This window comes from Gouania willdenowi, chromosome 10 (assembly GCF_900634775.1).
Source record: "Gouania willdenowi chromosome 10, fGouWil2.1, whole genome shotgun sequence".
Classification (NCBI taxonomy): Eukaryota; Metazoa; Chordata; class Actinopteri; order Blenniiformes; family Gobiesocidae; genus Gouania; species Gouania willdenowi.
The window spans coordinates 6312387-6329359 of record NC_041053.1 but is presented as its reverse complement, the minus strand read 5'-3'; the positions used below and the strand labels follow the sequence as shown (position 1 = coordinate 6329359).

Sequence of the window (16973 nt, the reverse complement as noted above, 5' to 3'; positions counted from 1 at the left end):
GTTTATGTATACAACTTCAATTAAAGTATTACCAAATATTGTGTAAAAATGACTTCACTTAAAGGTAGGGTAGGTAATTTTCTCCAGATACACTTTTTAAGTTTTTGGTTGAAATTGTCTTTATGTCCTGACAGAAATTATGATCTTATGTGCTTTGAAAAAGGAACAAAGAAATTCCATCATCTGTAGCAGCTGTAAACCTAAAAACTTTGACCAATGAAAAAAGACGTTTTTTTTTTTTTAACCAATCACGTCTCCCTGCTCGTTCTCGTGCATGAGCCCACACTCAAAGCACGTGACGCGTGACAGAGTTAAAGGTGGAGCCCTCGCAGGATGCTACGTTCAAAATCATGCTGGCTTTCGAAAATCACCTTCCCTGCCTTTAACAGGAGAGAGAAATTATATACTGTAACAATAAAAATAAGGTATTTGATTTTCTTTCATTTATTTATTTTGCATGTGGCACACATTCATCCTGTTGCACCTCAACTAAAAAAAGACGGCTTTCATTTAATATTTTGTGAAAACAACCCATAGGTTGTGTTGACGCCACTGACTGTGTTTACACTGCATCACAGGTCTTACACACCAACAAAGATGAGCACTAGCAAAAACATTCCCATGGACAGGATTTATTGTTGATGATAAACATGCATTTGGCCTGTTGGACTAAATGACTGAAAAACACTACAGTATACTGGTCGACCCAAAGAGAACCTGCAAACTTAGCTTGATGTGGCTCAAAGCTGGGTTTGATGATCCTGAGAATCACAGTAACCATTAAAGCTGAATAAAAAACATATTGATATTTATCAGAGAGCAACATGAAAAAGGCATTTAACTAGGAACTCTGTTGGTCAGTTATGGCAAAACATAATGCAGACTGTGTGGTTGGAGAAACAGTTAGACACACATTAGAGACAAGACCAAAAATCATTGTCTGCGTGTTTCAGATCTATTCCTGTCCCAACGCCTTCTGCAGAGCTGAGGCACATGTTCAGTGTTTTATTACAAACTAACATCTAACACCTATTTTCTCAAAGTGGGGTACTCAAACTCAGAGGTGGTATGTGACCACATTCGAAACTAGAATATAAATAGAGCAGTAGTCAGGAGGCTCCATGCATTTCCACAAAGTACACATTGGCCTCTAGCGGTGACAGGGAAACAATCGCCTCAAAAAAGCGCTAATATGAGGAGAGCTGCATTGTTTTACATTAGCCAAACGTGTCTGACGCCCTTTGATACCACTTTAAGATTTAAACTCTCAAATTCAGCCAAACATTGCAGAGTTGCTGTATGTTCACCCTTCAGCCTTCTCATTAAAGTTGTAGTGAGTTGTATTTCAGTTTCAGGGCGATGAATATGTTGTATTATTGCGATATGTTCAATCAACACATTTATTTTACCAAAATAAGATAGATTTATTTCTCATTGAAAATGCCAGGGGGCATTTCAATGAGAAATGCCCCCTGGCATCACTCCATTCATTGATTAAATGAATGGAGTGATAATTCTAATAAGATGTTTTATTGTGATTACAAATAGGTACAATTCTGAGACATGTTCCACTGTAGGGTGGCATTGTATATTACATTATTATGTTTTTTTAAGTGTGCAGGAGTAGGGAGTACATGTCTTCTGAAAGGGGTGCTGGACTGTGAAACGTTATCTAACACATGAACAAATGAAATGAAGCCCCATGTACATTATGCGGCTGCTGCTCTGTGTGAACACACATTCTAACCTCTGTTGATTATAATTCTTGGCCAGGTGAGTTGAAGCAGCCAACAGTGCAGCCTCGTTCATGTTCACTTACTGATTTTCTATTTCAGTGATTCAGAGACCTGGCTGCAGACTGCTACCCCCAGCAGCAGCCCAGGCTGCAATTATAGGCCATTGTTGTGAATCTCAGAACTGTGTAACCATTATACAAACACAGATTGAGCTGCCAAATAGGGTTATTTCAAAGGTTAGAAGTTAAAAAACCACAGATTTACTACAACCAAAACATCACAACTCCATCTGTGTTGCTCATTAAAGTCCTCTTTTCTCTCTCTTCTGCCTTACTGGTGCACAGAAGCCTTTTTAAGTCCCTTGTTTCCCGCGGGTATATCTGAAGAGCTCTGTGGTAGAAGTGTTTGTGAGTTTTAGTCTCAGAGAGCTTCATGACCACCGGTCAGCTTGTGGAACAGCTCTTCATTCAGCGTGCCACTTTTCTCACGGCTGCGCGTTGACATAAAAATGTAACCGCCGATAAACTCGTGGACGATTTTGCAGTCAGCAGTTACACAGCTGAAGGCGACGTTCACGTTACCTTCAAACTCGATGGCCACCTGGAGATGCAGAAAAACACAAAGAGGTGAGGCATTAGCAGATCTTTTTTTTCATGCTGGAACACTTTGCAGAGCAGTGCTGTGATCAGGTCATTATGTGTTGGAGTGTTTTTTACTGCCACATGTAGACAAATTTGTCTTTTTTCTTTCACGAGAATAAAGAAAAACCCACAGGGGACACTGACAGGAGTTGAATTTTATAAATTCTGACCAATAAAAATCTGAGATGGCTTAATTGCGGAATTACAAGTGCACTCAAAGAGAAAATCTGTGGCTTTCTTTGTTTGGCCAAGTTATTCTCTGAAAATCTAATTCTTATTCTCCAATTTCAAACAACTACCTTTTGAAACTACTTGTATATTTTGTCATTAGTCCACATTTATGGCCACACCAGCCTGTCATTGCCCGATCCCGTTAGGTCTCGGAAGCTAAGCAGGTCTGGGCCTGGTTAGTAGTTGGATGGGAGACCACTGAGAATTCCAGGTGTCACAGTGGGGTGGCAGTCACCCAGTGGTATCTGTCATTGTGCCCTTGGGCAAGGCACTTCACCTACATTGCCTAGTATGAATGTAGTGAGTGAGTGAGTGAGTGTTGGTGGTGGTCGGATGGGCCGATGGCGCACTATGGCAGCCTCGCTTCCGTCAGTCTGCCCCAGGGCAGCTGTGGCTACAATAGTAGTTTACCACCACTAAGTGTGGAGTGAAAGAATAATGCCTTAATTCTGTAAAGCGACTTTGAGTGTCTATGATAAAGCGCTATATAAAACTGATGCATTATTATTATTATCCAGGTCCCTTTGTAAAAGCAGTGTTTTTCTTTCTTTCATGGAAGCGTACGGACAAAATAGTCCAAGTGTTTGTATGTGAAATCTGATTGAAGCCTGATGGAGGGTCAGACCTGCCGAATGTCCCAGTTAACATTCCACTGCTTCATGTTGTTGTAGCGCCAGGTCTTGACAACATCACCCACCCCCAGGTCGATACGGATCAGGCGGTTTGAGGCGATGCCCAGTACCTCGTCTTTCCGGCTACCCTTAAACCTATGACACAAAAACAGTTTAGCTTCTTCTGTGTCAAAAAAAAAGTTATTCTCAATGTTATCCTAAATCCTCAAACTACCATTTCAAACACTGTCAGCAGGAGCTGTATCTGAAACCAAACATCTCAGGCTTACAAAATTGGACCTTTTATTCTACGTAATGTTTGTAAAGGCTGAGTTCTGTTCAGTGAAAGTATAAATTAATATTAGATTAGGATAAAACAGAAAACCACAAAAAGGACAAGAAGAACATGCTAAACTGAAATAAATAAGTCTTTAGCCAAACTCGCACAAAGCCATTAACTTCAACTTAACCTGACAACCACGTATGAGATTCCGAAGTCGGGCAGGGCTTGCCAGGTCTGCAGGAACCGCATCATAGCATCTGTCATTGAGAGCTGAGAAATGTTCTGGTAGGCCTCCAGGATTCGCGGGGTCAGCTGGAGGTGCAGGCACATCAATAAACATAGGAGTTAGATCAATGTTTTGGTGAAGGAGGGATATTATCTGAAGATCTTTGCCATTTCAGTTGTTTTATATACATTGTCTGTAATTGTCCTTCGTGTTCTGTGTACCTGTTTGGGTTTGTACTTCTTGTGGTAGCGTGGTGACACCAGGCTGTGTGTATTCATGCTTTCATCACTGGCAAGTGTGTGACTACTGGATCCAGAGTTGGTCTTTTGCACTGCCAGGAAAGATCGGATGCTCTGGATCTCACTCTGGAAGCTGGAGTCTGCCAGGCTCTTCCCTTTGGAGGCCAACAGACACCCAGCCATCCAATGAGCATACTGCTGCTCCTGCAGGACCAGAGAGACACACACACACATCTGAGGGTTAGATAGAGACAGAAGGAAGTGGTAAAGGACAGTGATGATAGATGCGTTTGGGTGGCCTCACGTTCTCACAGCGCAGGTAGACTTCATTCATGCCTTCGGGTGATGGTATAAGGAGCCGGATTAGAAACTTTTGTGAGGCCACATTAACATCAGGAGCCACCTCGCCACCTACAGAGTGGATATGCAACAATTCAACATTAGTTTCTGCTCAGTCAAACTTCTTGGAGGTTATACTTGTAGGTTCCCTTGTGCTATGGAATGCCAATGGAGGGCAAGCTGCCTGAATTACAGCTGTGTGTGTGTGCACATACACACACACTGATTGATTGATAATGTACTGAACATTACAGGAAGGCCAGTAGAGAGACCGTACCCTTGAGGTTAATCTGTTGAATGGGCTCTCCAACGCTCTCCTCTTTGCTCTTAAAGTAGGAGATGGATGTATCCTGGAACTTGAACCAGTACTGCTTGTATCCTTTCAGGGTCAACTTCTTTGGCCTGAAATGTACAGCTGATTTAGTACGTTTTAAATTGTTGTACAAAAGAGTGAAATATATCCCTGTGTTTTGATGGTGATGGTTTTTTCTCACCTGAATATCTTCAGATAGTCACTCAGCTCTGGTGCCATCATAGTATCCTGGATGAAAGGTAATTATTGTATTGATTCATGTACAGTATCATTATAATAATTAAGCTAATACACATCCATTTCATCCATTATATTTTAGTTGTATTTTTGTTTACTTCTATTGCGAATCATTGTTGATAACCACTTTCGAAAAGTTGGTAACATTTTACTTGAAGTTTTATACATAAAGGCTGATATTACGCTGTCATTATGACATGACACCTGTCATTAGCATGAATAAGGTGTCATGAAGGCGGTCATTAAGTAGTGTTTGTGACCCTAACCCTAACCCCTTACCCCAACCTTAACCCCACCTAACCCTAACCCTACATAACTCCCAAAAAATGCCAACATAGCTCCAACGGTGTCATAATTTAGCAAACAACACTTAATGACATCTTATTCATACTAATGACAACCTAATGTAATGCTGCGTTCACACCAAACGCATTTTGGAATCGTGCCTCACACACGTAATTGGACACTTGTGCTCATTGAACCAGTACGCTTGTCACCAGCGTCGAAGACCCAGTCACCCAGTGACTGTGAAGTGGTGGGGAACATTATTATGTTGAGAAGGTGGTGTTTCAGGTCAGATGTATTTTGGTGTGACTCAGTGTGTTCACTGTGATATTAGAGGGCTGTAGAGAAGTGTGGTGAGTGGAGAATAAAGTTTGGAGTTCCTTGCTGAACACGCCGCCTCTGACTCCCGTTCATTGGCTCTACATTATCAAGAAAGTGGCTTGGCTTTATTTGTGCCTCAGCGCCGTTTCTGGATTCACCAGAGCTGCGCTCTCCCGTGCCCAGTTTGACGACCTGCTGACCCACATGGCGCTCGCATCTCCTACCAGGACACCAACTACAGCCGCTATATGCCAGCAGAAGAGCCTGTCTTAGTGTTTTTTTCTTCTTCTCATTATTCTGAATATGTCACGGTTGGGGAACGCTCCTGATTGGTCAACACGCCACGATATGCCTCAAAAGTTCAACAATCGCAACTCCAGCGTCTCCAGCGGCAGACGCACCTCAAAAGAGTCCGCTGCTCAAAAAGCTTCAAAATGCGCCGCACAGGACGCACTAGAAGCGCGTCTACCATATGTTGTGAATGTAGACCTGCCGCTTTTGACGTTTTCAACGCGTTTGGTGTGAATGCACCATAAGCCTTATGTATACAACTTCACGTTAAGTGTTACCGAAAAGTCCAAGTATTTATGACTGTTAAATGTTGACTCCCAATGAAGCAGAGTGATATGTACAAAGGCAACAATATCTTTGGTCTTCTTTAAATATTAAAGTTTGTCTCTGTATGAGCGGATGAGTGAATTCTGTAGGTTTGTCAGTGACAGATGAATTTGCTTGGTGTGTCTCACCAGCATGTCTGAAGCTGAGGAGCTCCCTCCCTCCATTTTGACTTCTAGAGACTGCAAGGCAGACTCCAGGTTCTCCATTGCTGCGTTGGTGCTCATCCTCTCGGGCTCGGACTGGGATACCTTACCAATATGGTACTGTGGGAATGTGAAAGACGGGAGGGAAGAGGGATAAGTCGTTGACCACCAACATACTAAAAACAGCCCACTTCATGTGTTATCTATACTCGCAATAATTTAAATTTTCCTCTGGAATAATAAAGTATCTATCTATCTATCTATCTATCTATCTATCTATCTATCTATCTATCTATCTATCTATCTATCTATCTATCTATCTATCGATCTATGTATTTGTATTTCAGTAATAATAGCATCATTTCACCCCCTGTCAATCTGAACTATGAGTGTCAGGAGGGAAATATGTATCCTCTACTTTTACGGATGACTGAAGATCCTCTCCAGAAGGAGCAGTACTTCCTACCTGTAGAGCTCCAAACAACATCATCTCTTCCTCAGTGCAATCTATGTCCTCCAGGAGAATGGCCCAGCGTGCCTGCTCATACAGCTGGGTCAAACGCACTGCATCATACTGCACAGAAAGTGACGCAAACATAGAATATCAGTACAAACCTGATACTGTGAGTTTAAGAGCATTACACACACACACACACACATGTGCGCGCACACACCTTGGGTTCAATGTCACAAAAGGAATAATATTTGAAGCGAAGCCAGAGCAAGTCATTTTCTTGAACGCCCTGCTGCCTGAGGCACCGAGAAGAGTCCAACCACCTGAGGAGGAAATATGAATGTGTGTTTGTATACCCCTCATGATGTCTAGCCTAAAAGCAAAACCCATTAAACATATAAAACAAGTATAGTAACAGAGTGAAGCAGGTAGAATACATCACAATTATCCAATAGGTAAAATAGAGTGACATCTATTTAGCTAAATGTAGTGCAATCTGGGGCTGACACTGTGTCGGTCTCTTAAGACGTCGTTGAAAACTTAGTTCAGTGTTGTTGTTACAACAGTAATAGTGATGCTATTTTTTTTACAATAGGTTTACATACAGTATATCCCTATTAATCAGACTATTTTTTTAATCAGTTTTATGTATAAGTAGTACAACTTCCATCATACACAGAGCTTGTTTATGTGTGTAAATATTTCAGATATGAGGTATTAAACACACATCAAGTCAAATCATACAAGCTTCTCTGTTGTTTTTACTCACATTTTACTGTGAGGTCAAGTTTATGCTCCTGTAACACATGCCATAGACTTCTTCATACTTTTCATTTCTGTTGAAGTTATCAGTATTGTCTTAGATGATTTACAAACATTGGTTTAAATTAGGTTTCCGTTGATTTAAAAAAGAAAAGAAAAATCTTCTCTGTTTTTCATTGTCGGTGCGTTTAGGTTCCTGAGTGTTTCTGTCCATCTCTTTGTCTTTGCCATATGGCCACTTTACAGGTATTTGACTAGTGCTGGCATACCTGCCGTTGATGTGAGCTTTGTCCACCACACTTGATGGACGGTACTGCTTGGTAATGATCTCGGGGGCGGGTTGGGTCTGCGTGACCGACAGCATCTTATAGATGGCCTCCATTTCTGCCGAGTCAGCAAAATGAGCCGGTACGTCATTATACAGACTAACGGGCTGAGTTCCTGAAAAAGAGTGGGAAAAGAAAAATGTTAGACTGTTTTTCTTTTACTGAGATGTTGACAAACACTTTGAAACCACTCTAAATCCCCCCCAAAAAAGAATTTTACCATTTTTTTGTTGTTCTCTTCCAATTTATTTTGTAAAGTCAGTCCATTAAGTTAAGTCCAAGCAAAGTGAGTTAATGTCAGAGCAGAGGAGCTGGTGCTCACTCCAGCTACATCAGGCACAAGGTTGGGTAGTTTATTTAATTCTAATTAAATTCACTTTTTGTGTTTTTAGACTCCAAATCCAAATACTTCACCATAGTGAAATCCACTAGTACAACAAAAATTGTCCAACTATCAAATCCTTTCAAATAGTTCAATGTATGCAATGTATGCTGTATACCAAAGGTTAAACTAGAAAACAAAAGATGAAGCATGTGAATGATTACCTTTGGCCGGACGAACCCCAGTCAGGTCGTAGATCTCTCCAACCTTGTCCTTATCTTTCTTCTTCTTCTTCTCTTCCAAGGGTCGAAGAAGTGATAGCTCCTCAGGATGACGGATGTCTGTGGAGATGATGAAGTCACAAAATGACTAAGCAGTATGTATTAAATTGGCTGAGAAAAAAGGTTGTGAATTTTATTAAATCAACAAAAAAGCAGTTATGGCGGCCATGTACCAATGTGTTTTTGACCGCTCCGTTGTTCGTGCAAGTTCAAACTCTTTACCGCATATTATTGCTTGCTTATCCTAAGGTAGCAACAGTCGCTCAAGAAGCCAGTGAGAAGACAAAGCTGACGGAATACGATTTACGAAGTGAGACCCAGAAAGCCAATGCTACAGATAGCACCCCATCTGCAACAACAACGGTGGACATGGGTGACGAGGGATCCCAGCAAAGTGGATGACATACTATCCTTAACCTGGACAACATTTGTCAGGATGTTAAAGACTCCGTCAAGCGGGTAACACAAGCAGAAAAATGCATCTCTTGCAACGAGGAGGAAGTGGAAATCCTGTGGGCTAAAGTTGGTACATTGGAGTCAAAGCAGAAAACCTTGGAGGACAAGGTCATGGACTTGGAGACACGATCAAGACAAAATAATATTCGACTTATTAATTTGGCTGAATCTACAGAAGGAAGAGATCCTTGTAAGTTTTTGGAAAAGTGGCTACCAGAGGTACTGGGCATTGAAAGGGCAAATATCACCGACCCACGCCTTAGTGCTTTTCATAGACACTCAAATCACTTTATATTGCTTTATTCTTTCACTCCACACACAATGATGGTATGCTACTGTTAAATCCACAGCTGCCCTGGGGCAGACAGACAGAAGAGAGGCTACCATTGTGCTTCTGTCCCTTTTCCCTTGGTCTGACCAGAGTGTAGACTGAGTATGCTCTGACTGACCAATAAACCAAACCAAACACTCACTCACACACCACATTCATACTAGATAAGTGTGTTGCAACTGTCCACCACTGTAGCACCTGGAATTCTCAGTCGTCTCCCATCCAACTACTAACCAGGCCTGGCTTAGCTTAGCTTTTGAGATGCAATAACAGGCAGGTATGACCACAATATATACCACTCTATATAACAATGTATTGTCATCACATTATGGAATAAGTAGTGATAGTTTTACTTCGGACCTTAGTTATGCAACTAAAAACAACAACTCTGTGCCACACGGTTGTTTGGTGAAGTGAGATAAAATGCAGGGTGATCATATTCTGACGTTTTCTTGATTCTACCTAGTAACGGCTGTCGCGTTTTCTATTCTTTGGAGGAATGTGTTCAAGAGTCGGACAGCGTGTCATCACTTAGATACTTTTATTTTACACACACACTCCGTCACTCGGCTGCCACAACACGTGACTCTATACACACACTCTATTGGTTGATCCCAACAACAGCTCTAGGTAACGTTCGATATCAACAATTTAATTGTAAAACAATAACATCACAACGGCAACATAATATATAATAAATAAATAAGTTGTTGTGGTCCTTGAGGTTTAAAAATTAATTTCTCTCTATATAACAAAATACTTTTCTAGAATTAGTTTTTTATTGTGTTTGTTATAATGTGTTACAAAGACAAAGTAAACAGGATTTGTGACAGATATTTTCATTTGTATTATATTTATGAATTTTTTTCTTGTTCTTCTTTCTTCTCCTTTTCTTTACACTGCACTTTATTTAAAATAGATTTATATTTGAGGAAGTGAAGGTACATAATACAATTGTTTAAAACTGTGTGTTGTGTTTTCATTTGAAAAAGAATAATGATTTTTTTTTAAAATAAAGAAATATTTTTAATCAGTAATTAATGACCCCATTTAAATTCCAGGCTATGCCATATCGTCATGAACCCAAGGGTGAAAAACACTGCATTATTACAATTACTTCTTCTATTTCAAGCCCCTTTCTGAACCTCCATGGAGGTTTTGTCATCCAGGAGGGTCTTCCTGCTGATATATATATGTATATATATATTTTTTTTTTAAATCTCACGGTATTTGGTCAATACATCTTGGAATTTAGTTTCTCTCTTCTCTCTGTCTGTGTCTGAAGATTTTGTCAAAACAAAGCAGACTCTTTAATGATTCCATCACATGTGAGTAAAATTACCGTAATGACATGATATCGTCTGAAATAACAACTCTTTGGCTTTCAGAAACTGTTTAAATATTAGCAGAGACTTCAATTAATGTGTTCCCCAAGATTAGTTCAGGGTTCTTAGGAAACCCGGACATTTTGATGAGTTTGTAAAATCCGTCTGGACGGTCCGGACAAGACGTGAAAAGAGAACACGTCCAGGTAAAAGAGGACGTATGATCACCCTACATAATGATCGTTTGTCTTGATGGTAATATTAAACTTACTGTATGTGGGACAAAAACATGTACATTTATTTCACAAGTACAAAGATGCAGCCTAAGTTACGACAGGGACATTTCACTGCTGGAAGGCAGACACATTTACTGTACTTTTAATATAAAAGCTATATGAGGTTGTTCTATGTTTTTCACCTGCCTCTGACCGGCTGCATGCTACTGGAATCACTCACACACACACACACACACACCTTTCATGGTTCCTTCTATTTTTATCATCATTTGACATAAATACTACATTTACTTCCTGTGCTACGCAGACGACACTGCACTCTCCTATGTTCAATATTCATTTCAAATCTCCCTTCTGTCTATGTGGGAATTACACAAATATTCATGTTAAATATAAAGCTTGAAATTGCACACATTGTTTGGCCAAAATATGTTCAAAAGGGTTTGGATGATTTTCTTTCATTAGATCCTTACTTTTATTTGTTCATATCAAACTTTGTGGCACACTGGTAGCTTGTGGGTGGGTGAGTGGGTGGGTGGTAGATACATGAGTGCACACTACGCTTAAAGTAAAATTCACTACAGACGGCATCTGTTGAAATATCTCAGTATGGACATTTTCTTTCTGTGCACCTATGGCACTCAAGGATACTTTTATTAAGAGGATTTCAGATAATAACACTTAAAAGCGTGCTAAAAAGTTTGCATTAGAACCATTTAAGTACCACTACCACTTGCTGATATAGACTGTAGGCTACTGTTGCAAAACACCCTTAAACTGCACTCAATACAATAATTTCACCAGTGACTTCAAACATTAAAAGAGCATTTTAGGGATTGGGGCTGCATCAGAATAGTCCCTCCTATCTCCTTTCCTATTCACCTTTCCTTAACCCCGTGGATGATGTCAATGAATTATGGAAAGGTGTTAGGAGACTTCCTAAAGGAGTTAGGGATAGGCCATCACGTTGTTTTGACAATCAGACGCACTTTTACCAGGTGACAAAATAATTTGATGTCTGCTGTGGTGAAAAAACTACAAATTTGCAAAAATGGACCACTAAAAGCACATTTATAACACTTTCCCCTGTGCCTTTAACAACTGATATCTCTATTAAAGCAAGGAATCTCTATCTGTCAGTGTGTGTGTGTGTCTGTGTGTGTATTCCTCAAATATCTCTTCAACATGGATGCTGCTTGGGTCAAGGGTTTGTTTTGTTTGGAGGCCCCTCCCCCACGCCCCACCTCCTGAGTTGACGGACTCAGTGATGATGTCATCAGTCCTACTTCAACAGTGATGATGTCATCAGGTAGAACATTAGAACATTGGAACATTGGTCCTACAGTGACAGTGATGATGTCATCAGTCCTACCTCCACAGTGATGACATCCCACCTTCAAACACAACTTCATTAGCCATCCATGAAAAAGCTATACCCTCCCACTTTTCTATAGCAATACATACTTCCAATGGGCACTGCACTAGTAATCTTAAATATCACATTTGAATGTAAATCAAAGGAAAAGGAAAAGATGCTACACATTGAGAATGGTTGCTCACACTCACCTTCCACTCAGAAATCCAAAAATAAGTATGATTTTATGAAATTGTTACATTTATGCAAGATATAAGCTGACATAATGTTGTAGGCATACAAACGTACAACTGCACAAAGCATTTCTAAGTGAATGACATACATTGAATAAAATATAATGTGGCTAAAAATGTCTCTGATCCATGTTTCTTGAACTACAGTGTGCTCTGTTTTCAGTCATTGTGAGTTTCCGTGAACGCTTGGATGAACGGGTCCCTTTAAATGCTGTCACCGCACGGAATTGTGGGTCAGCATTATCTTGTCTCCTTTGGTAAAGGATGTATCAGTGTTTCCTAGGCTAAAGGAGGTTATGAAGGAAACATTGAGACTCCTTTCCTTAGCTTTCAGAGAAATGGAACTTTCGTTATCGTTCTTAAACACTTCCGGGGTTTAAGGAAAAGTGGATAGGAAAGGAGATAGGAGGGGCTATTTGGATGCACTCATTGTTTCATTCAAAGCTAGAATGTAAGCAGGAAACATGGTTTTGTTTGGCATAAGTCAGTCACTAATCAATAGTATCTCAATGTGGCCAAACATGTTGTGACGCTGTGGTACAATGGTAGCTTGTCTATCTCTAGATGTGTTTAAGACACGTCAGGGCCATTTTGTCTCCTCATAAAAAACCTCTGCTCTAATTTCCAAAGTCCTCTTGTTCTTTAAATCTCTAAAGAAACACTAGGTCTAGACCAGTAACTGTGTTAATGGGCCATGTGCTTTCATTACACCAAGGCTCACTGCTTCTGTGAAATGTATCCAAATAAGTTACCAAATGAGTTCCACACATGACTGTTTCTGTCCATCTTCTTTGCATGTAAGAAGGAAGTTTCTTCTTTGCAACGCAACAAATGCCAGTAAAACAGTTCATGTGAGAGCTCATCTCTTATTCTCTTCCCCTGTTGTAGAATTCTTGCAAGGAGTTGAGACCAGCAGAAGCCAAAGTTAGACTGAAATTGCAAAACAGATGGTACTTATTTTTGGTGTCGGTATTACAGCCAATTCCATCATGGCGTGGTTACAGATAATGAGGCTATACGAGGCCCTCTACAGTATAGGATCAAAAAGGACATATTGACAGAAAATGAAAAATTCATTGGCTGTGGAATGAAAACCCCAAATATATTGATAATAACAAAAATCAAACTTTACTGAGTATTCTGCAGATGGTCATCACAGCCTGGAACACAGGGCTGGAGAAGGAGGCCCACACCTTCAGGGTCATACCGCTGGGCAAACCTAACTTCAGCGGCTTGTGTTGAGGAATAAAGAGCAGGCGGGCGTCTGCGTGGATGCCGTATTTCTCCAGAGTCCAGGCCGTTCTCAGAAGCCACTGCTGCTTCTGCTCCCACCACAGAGCGTAGTCTGACCAGTCTCTCTTCATTTCTGCAGGAAAACGGGAAAATGAAGAAGATAATCACACTTAGACTCACTCACTGAATAATTTAAAGCAGCGGTTCTCAAAAGGTGTTTTTTTTTGGCTCAAGTACCCCCTTTCTCTTTGTGAATCCAATTCCCCCCTTTGTCCGACTACAACATTTTGCTTAGAAAATTATTTGAAAACAACTATAGAGCATAATGATGGTAAGAACGAGCGTTTTAAAGAATTGTTTCTGAATCGTGACCCCATTTTGATATCAAGAACTTCTGGTGACCCCAAAGACATTTTTTTTTTCCTTTTTTTGAGAATTAGTGATTGGTCATATTTGTGCTCAGATTGTTTGTTTGTGCTTTTTTATTTTTTATTTTTTACTGCATTTTAGTTTAACTAGATTTATATTTTACAAAGTGAAATTATAAAAAAATACAGTTGTTTGTTTTCCTCAAATCTATTATAATTTTTCAGATATTTCAGGCAACCCCACATGGGGTCCCTACCCCATGGTTGAACACCCCTGATTTAGTGGCTGCTGAATATATTTATTTCTATGGTTTTTATCATTTTCAGTCATCTCATGCCTGGGGTGGGACCAAGACTGACACTTTATTTGTTCATTTTCACTGTCTCTCTCTCTCAAGTACCCCCTGTTGTGCATTGTGTACCCCTCGGGGTATACGTAACCCCATTTTGGAAAAAATTGTTTAAGGAATGATAAATGACAAGTATTTTCCCTTTCAAGCACATCTTATTATATCAGATTGAGCCATTGAATCCTAAGCTCTTCATCAGCTTAGTATTATAGTCCAGGTTTAACCCTGAGTGTCTATAGGCAAACTTCAAAGTCAGTCTGACTAATGGAAACAGAAACCCACGTGTTTTTTCCACCAGTTTGATGATAACCCCTCCGACGTGGAGGTCAGAGGACACGCTGAGGGTGATGGGTGGGGTGTCGGGCCCCAGGTCCTCTAGTATGATGGACAGGTCCCACGCAGCCATGCTGGGTGGAGAGAAACACCTCTGACAGAGAGGAAACAAGCTAAAAGCACACACAATAAAACACATGTTTAGTTTTAGTTTAAAAGAGGAAGCGAAAAACACAAGCCTACGTCTTACTGTTAACAAAATAGAAAGAAATACACACGTGTGGGCACGTGAGACAACAGCTTTTTCTAAATGTGAAATGACTCAACAAATATGTTTACCTTTAACCAATCATGTATGAGATAAATACATGTTGTTCCTCATTGTCATATGACAATCAGTAATAGCATCCCATTAGATGACAGGACAAGTTTGATGAGAAGTTCCTGTTTCAGCTCTTTGCTATCACCAAGGACTCACACTTCCACTCTCTGACCCGCCTATACCACAAACTTATCTGATAATGCTAAAGTCGGCTCCTGTATTAATATTCATGCTTCAGTTTGTAAAAAATGTAAAAAAATGCCTTGTCATTCTGTTTTCTATGACTTTCAAAACCAATTGTAAATAAACCAAGTAACAAATCATCAGACAATTTACTTTTAGTTCACATATTCACTTGACTTCACGTATCTAAAAAAAAACAATATTTTCTGTAAATACTGCATGTTTTTGTGACACATTTTGTGATGTATTTCAGCCTGATCAAAGACCCCACATCTTTAACTTAAATACAGAAGTTATTCCACATTCATGCATTGTTCCATGTTTATTCGTCACCTAATGCTTTCTCTCATTCAATCATAAAATAACAAAAAAAACATCCAAGAAAAGACAATACCTTCACCAGTTTACTGATGGTTGGAGGAGCCTTGTTCCTGTGTTGGTATTTAGAAACTAGTTTTGGGAGCGTGTGCAGCAGTTAAGGCGTCCTCGTCCCTCGTGGTTAGTCGGTTGAGCTCAGTGGAGACGTGCATTTGCTGCTTGTGTCACTTCTGTCAAAAGACTTGTTCCTTTTTTTTTTCGTCAGTTTCCGTCAGGCGGAAATACAAAAAGGGTTACCCTTTGACAGGCAATCTGTCTGACTGACACACTCACTGACAGAATGTTCAGTATTAAGCCATATGTGTATGTGTAAAAAGCAGCAACAATATGTTTGTACTTTAATAGCTGTTATTTTAAAGGTAATGGAGACAAATGAATATTCCACACAACATTTACCATTAGTGCATTACACTATTAATACTTAGTGGGAAGGGGGGGGGTGGGTCCAAATGCTGCTCTATCCGAGTCATTGTCGTTGTGTCCTTGGGCAAGGCACCTTACCCACATTGCCTAGTATGAATGGGCATGAATTATGCATAAAAATTGGTGGTGGTCAGAGGGTCGAAATGGCAGCCATCTGTTACATTGTAGCTTACCACCACCAGCGTGACTGGTGTGAATGAATAATGGTTTCTGTAACTCACTTTGAGTGAGCCATTATTATTATTTCTTTCCGTCTGTTTTTTACTCTATAAATAAAGATAAGTTATTAATCATTTAAAATGGTTAATAAAAAAGCCAACAGCAGATTAAGTCACTGGTGTCAAACTCGAGGCCCGGGGGCCAAATCCGGCCCTTCAGAGCAAATGATTAGACCCGCAGGAGAAAGTGCAAATGACAGAAAAAACATGAATCATTGTGTAAATGACCAAATTATTCAGTTGTAAATTGTTGTTGAACTCAATTTTTTTCCCCAAAATCTTTTTTTTCTCAAATTATTCCACCAAATTAAATAAAAATTGGCGAAAAAAATAAATAAATCAAAGGAAAATGAAGTACAGTATCTCTCACTTATTGCTTATATAATGTCAAACCCTTCCATACTTTATGTTTAATTTATAACTGGAAGTGCAAACTTGGGCACATTAATAGTTTTCCCACCTAAAACCTGCGGCCCACTTGTGATGGAACTGGTCCGTATTTGGCCCTTGAACTAAAATGAGTTTTACACCCTTGGATTAAGTGGTGGTCAACAACGACCTCACACTCATACCATACCGGTCCAAACATTTTAGCTTCTCCAGAAAAAAGCTGAATTAAAGAAATTTCCATATAAACAGCTTAAACAAAAATAACAATACAATCAAAACCGTTCTTATATTTCCAATCTCGAAATGTTTCAAAACAAGACAAGTGCAACACCAGCCTTTTCATTTACAAAAATACAATATTTGTACATATAATAAACAGCGTACATCCATTTATTCTTACAATTAATACTTATTTTAATTTTTATAGTGTGGGCTTATACACATATACATAATTTGTCACACTTCATTCAAAAGTTACTATTTCTGCAATGACTTTTTTTATTTGAGGAAT

General features: G+C 39.7%; 1 protein-coding gene and 1 pseudogene across 1 annotated transcript; one reads left to right on the top strand and one right to left on the bottom strand.

The window, feature by feature from the left end:
- Positions 1 to 1507: 1507 nt before the first annotated feature.
- On the bottom strand, positions 1508 to 15588 carry fermt3b (FERM domain containing kindlin 3b). The gene is made up of 15 exons (XM_028458729.1): positions 15448 to 15588; positions 14558 to 14721; positions 13457 to 13690; positions 8312 to 8428; positions 7709 to 7880; positions 6898 to 7000; positions 6690 to 6797; positions 6209 to 6343; positions 4801 to 4847; positions 4584 to 4708; positions 4272 to 4378; positions 3950 to 4171; positions 3690 to 3814; positions 3234 to 3375; positions 1508 to 2336 (listed from the first exon to the last, which is right to left on the bottom strand). The coding sequence occupies exons 2-15, from the start codon at positions 14679 to 14681 to the stop codon at positions 2157 to 2159; spliced, it is 1941 nt and encodes a 646-aa protein (XP_028314530.1). The 5' UTR covers positions 14682 to 14721; positions 15448 to 15588; the 3' UTR covers positions 1508 to 2156.
- On the top strand, positions 2714 to 2831 carry LOC114471699 (uncharacterized; annotated as a pseudogene).
- Positions 15589 to 16973: the final 1385 nt, after the last annotated feature.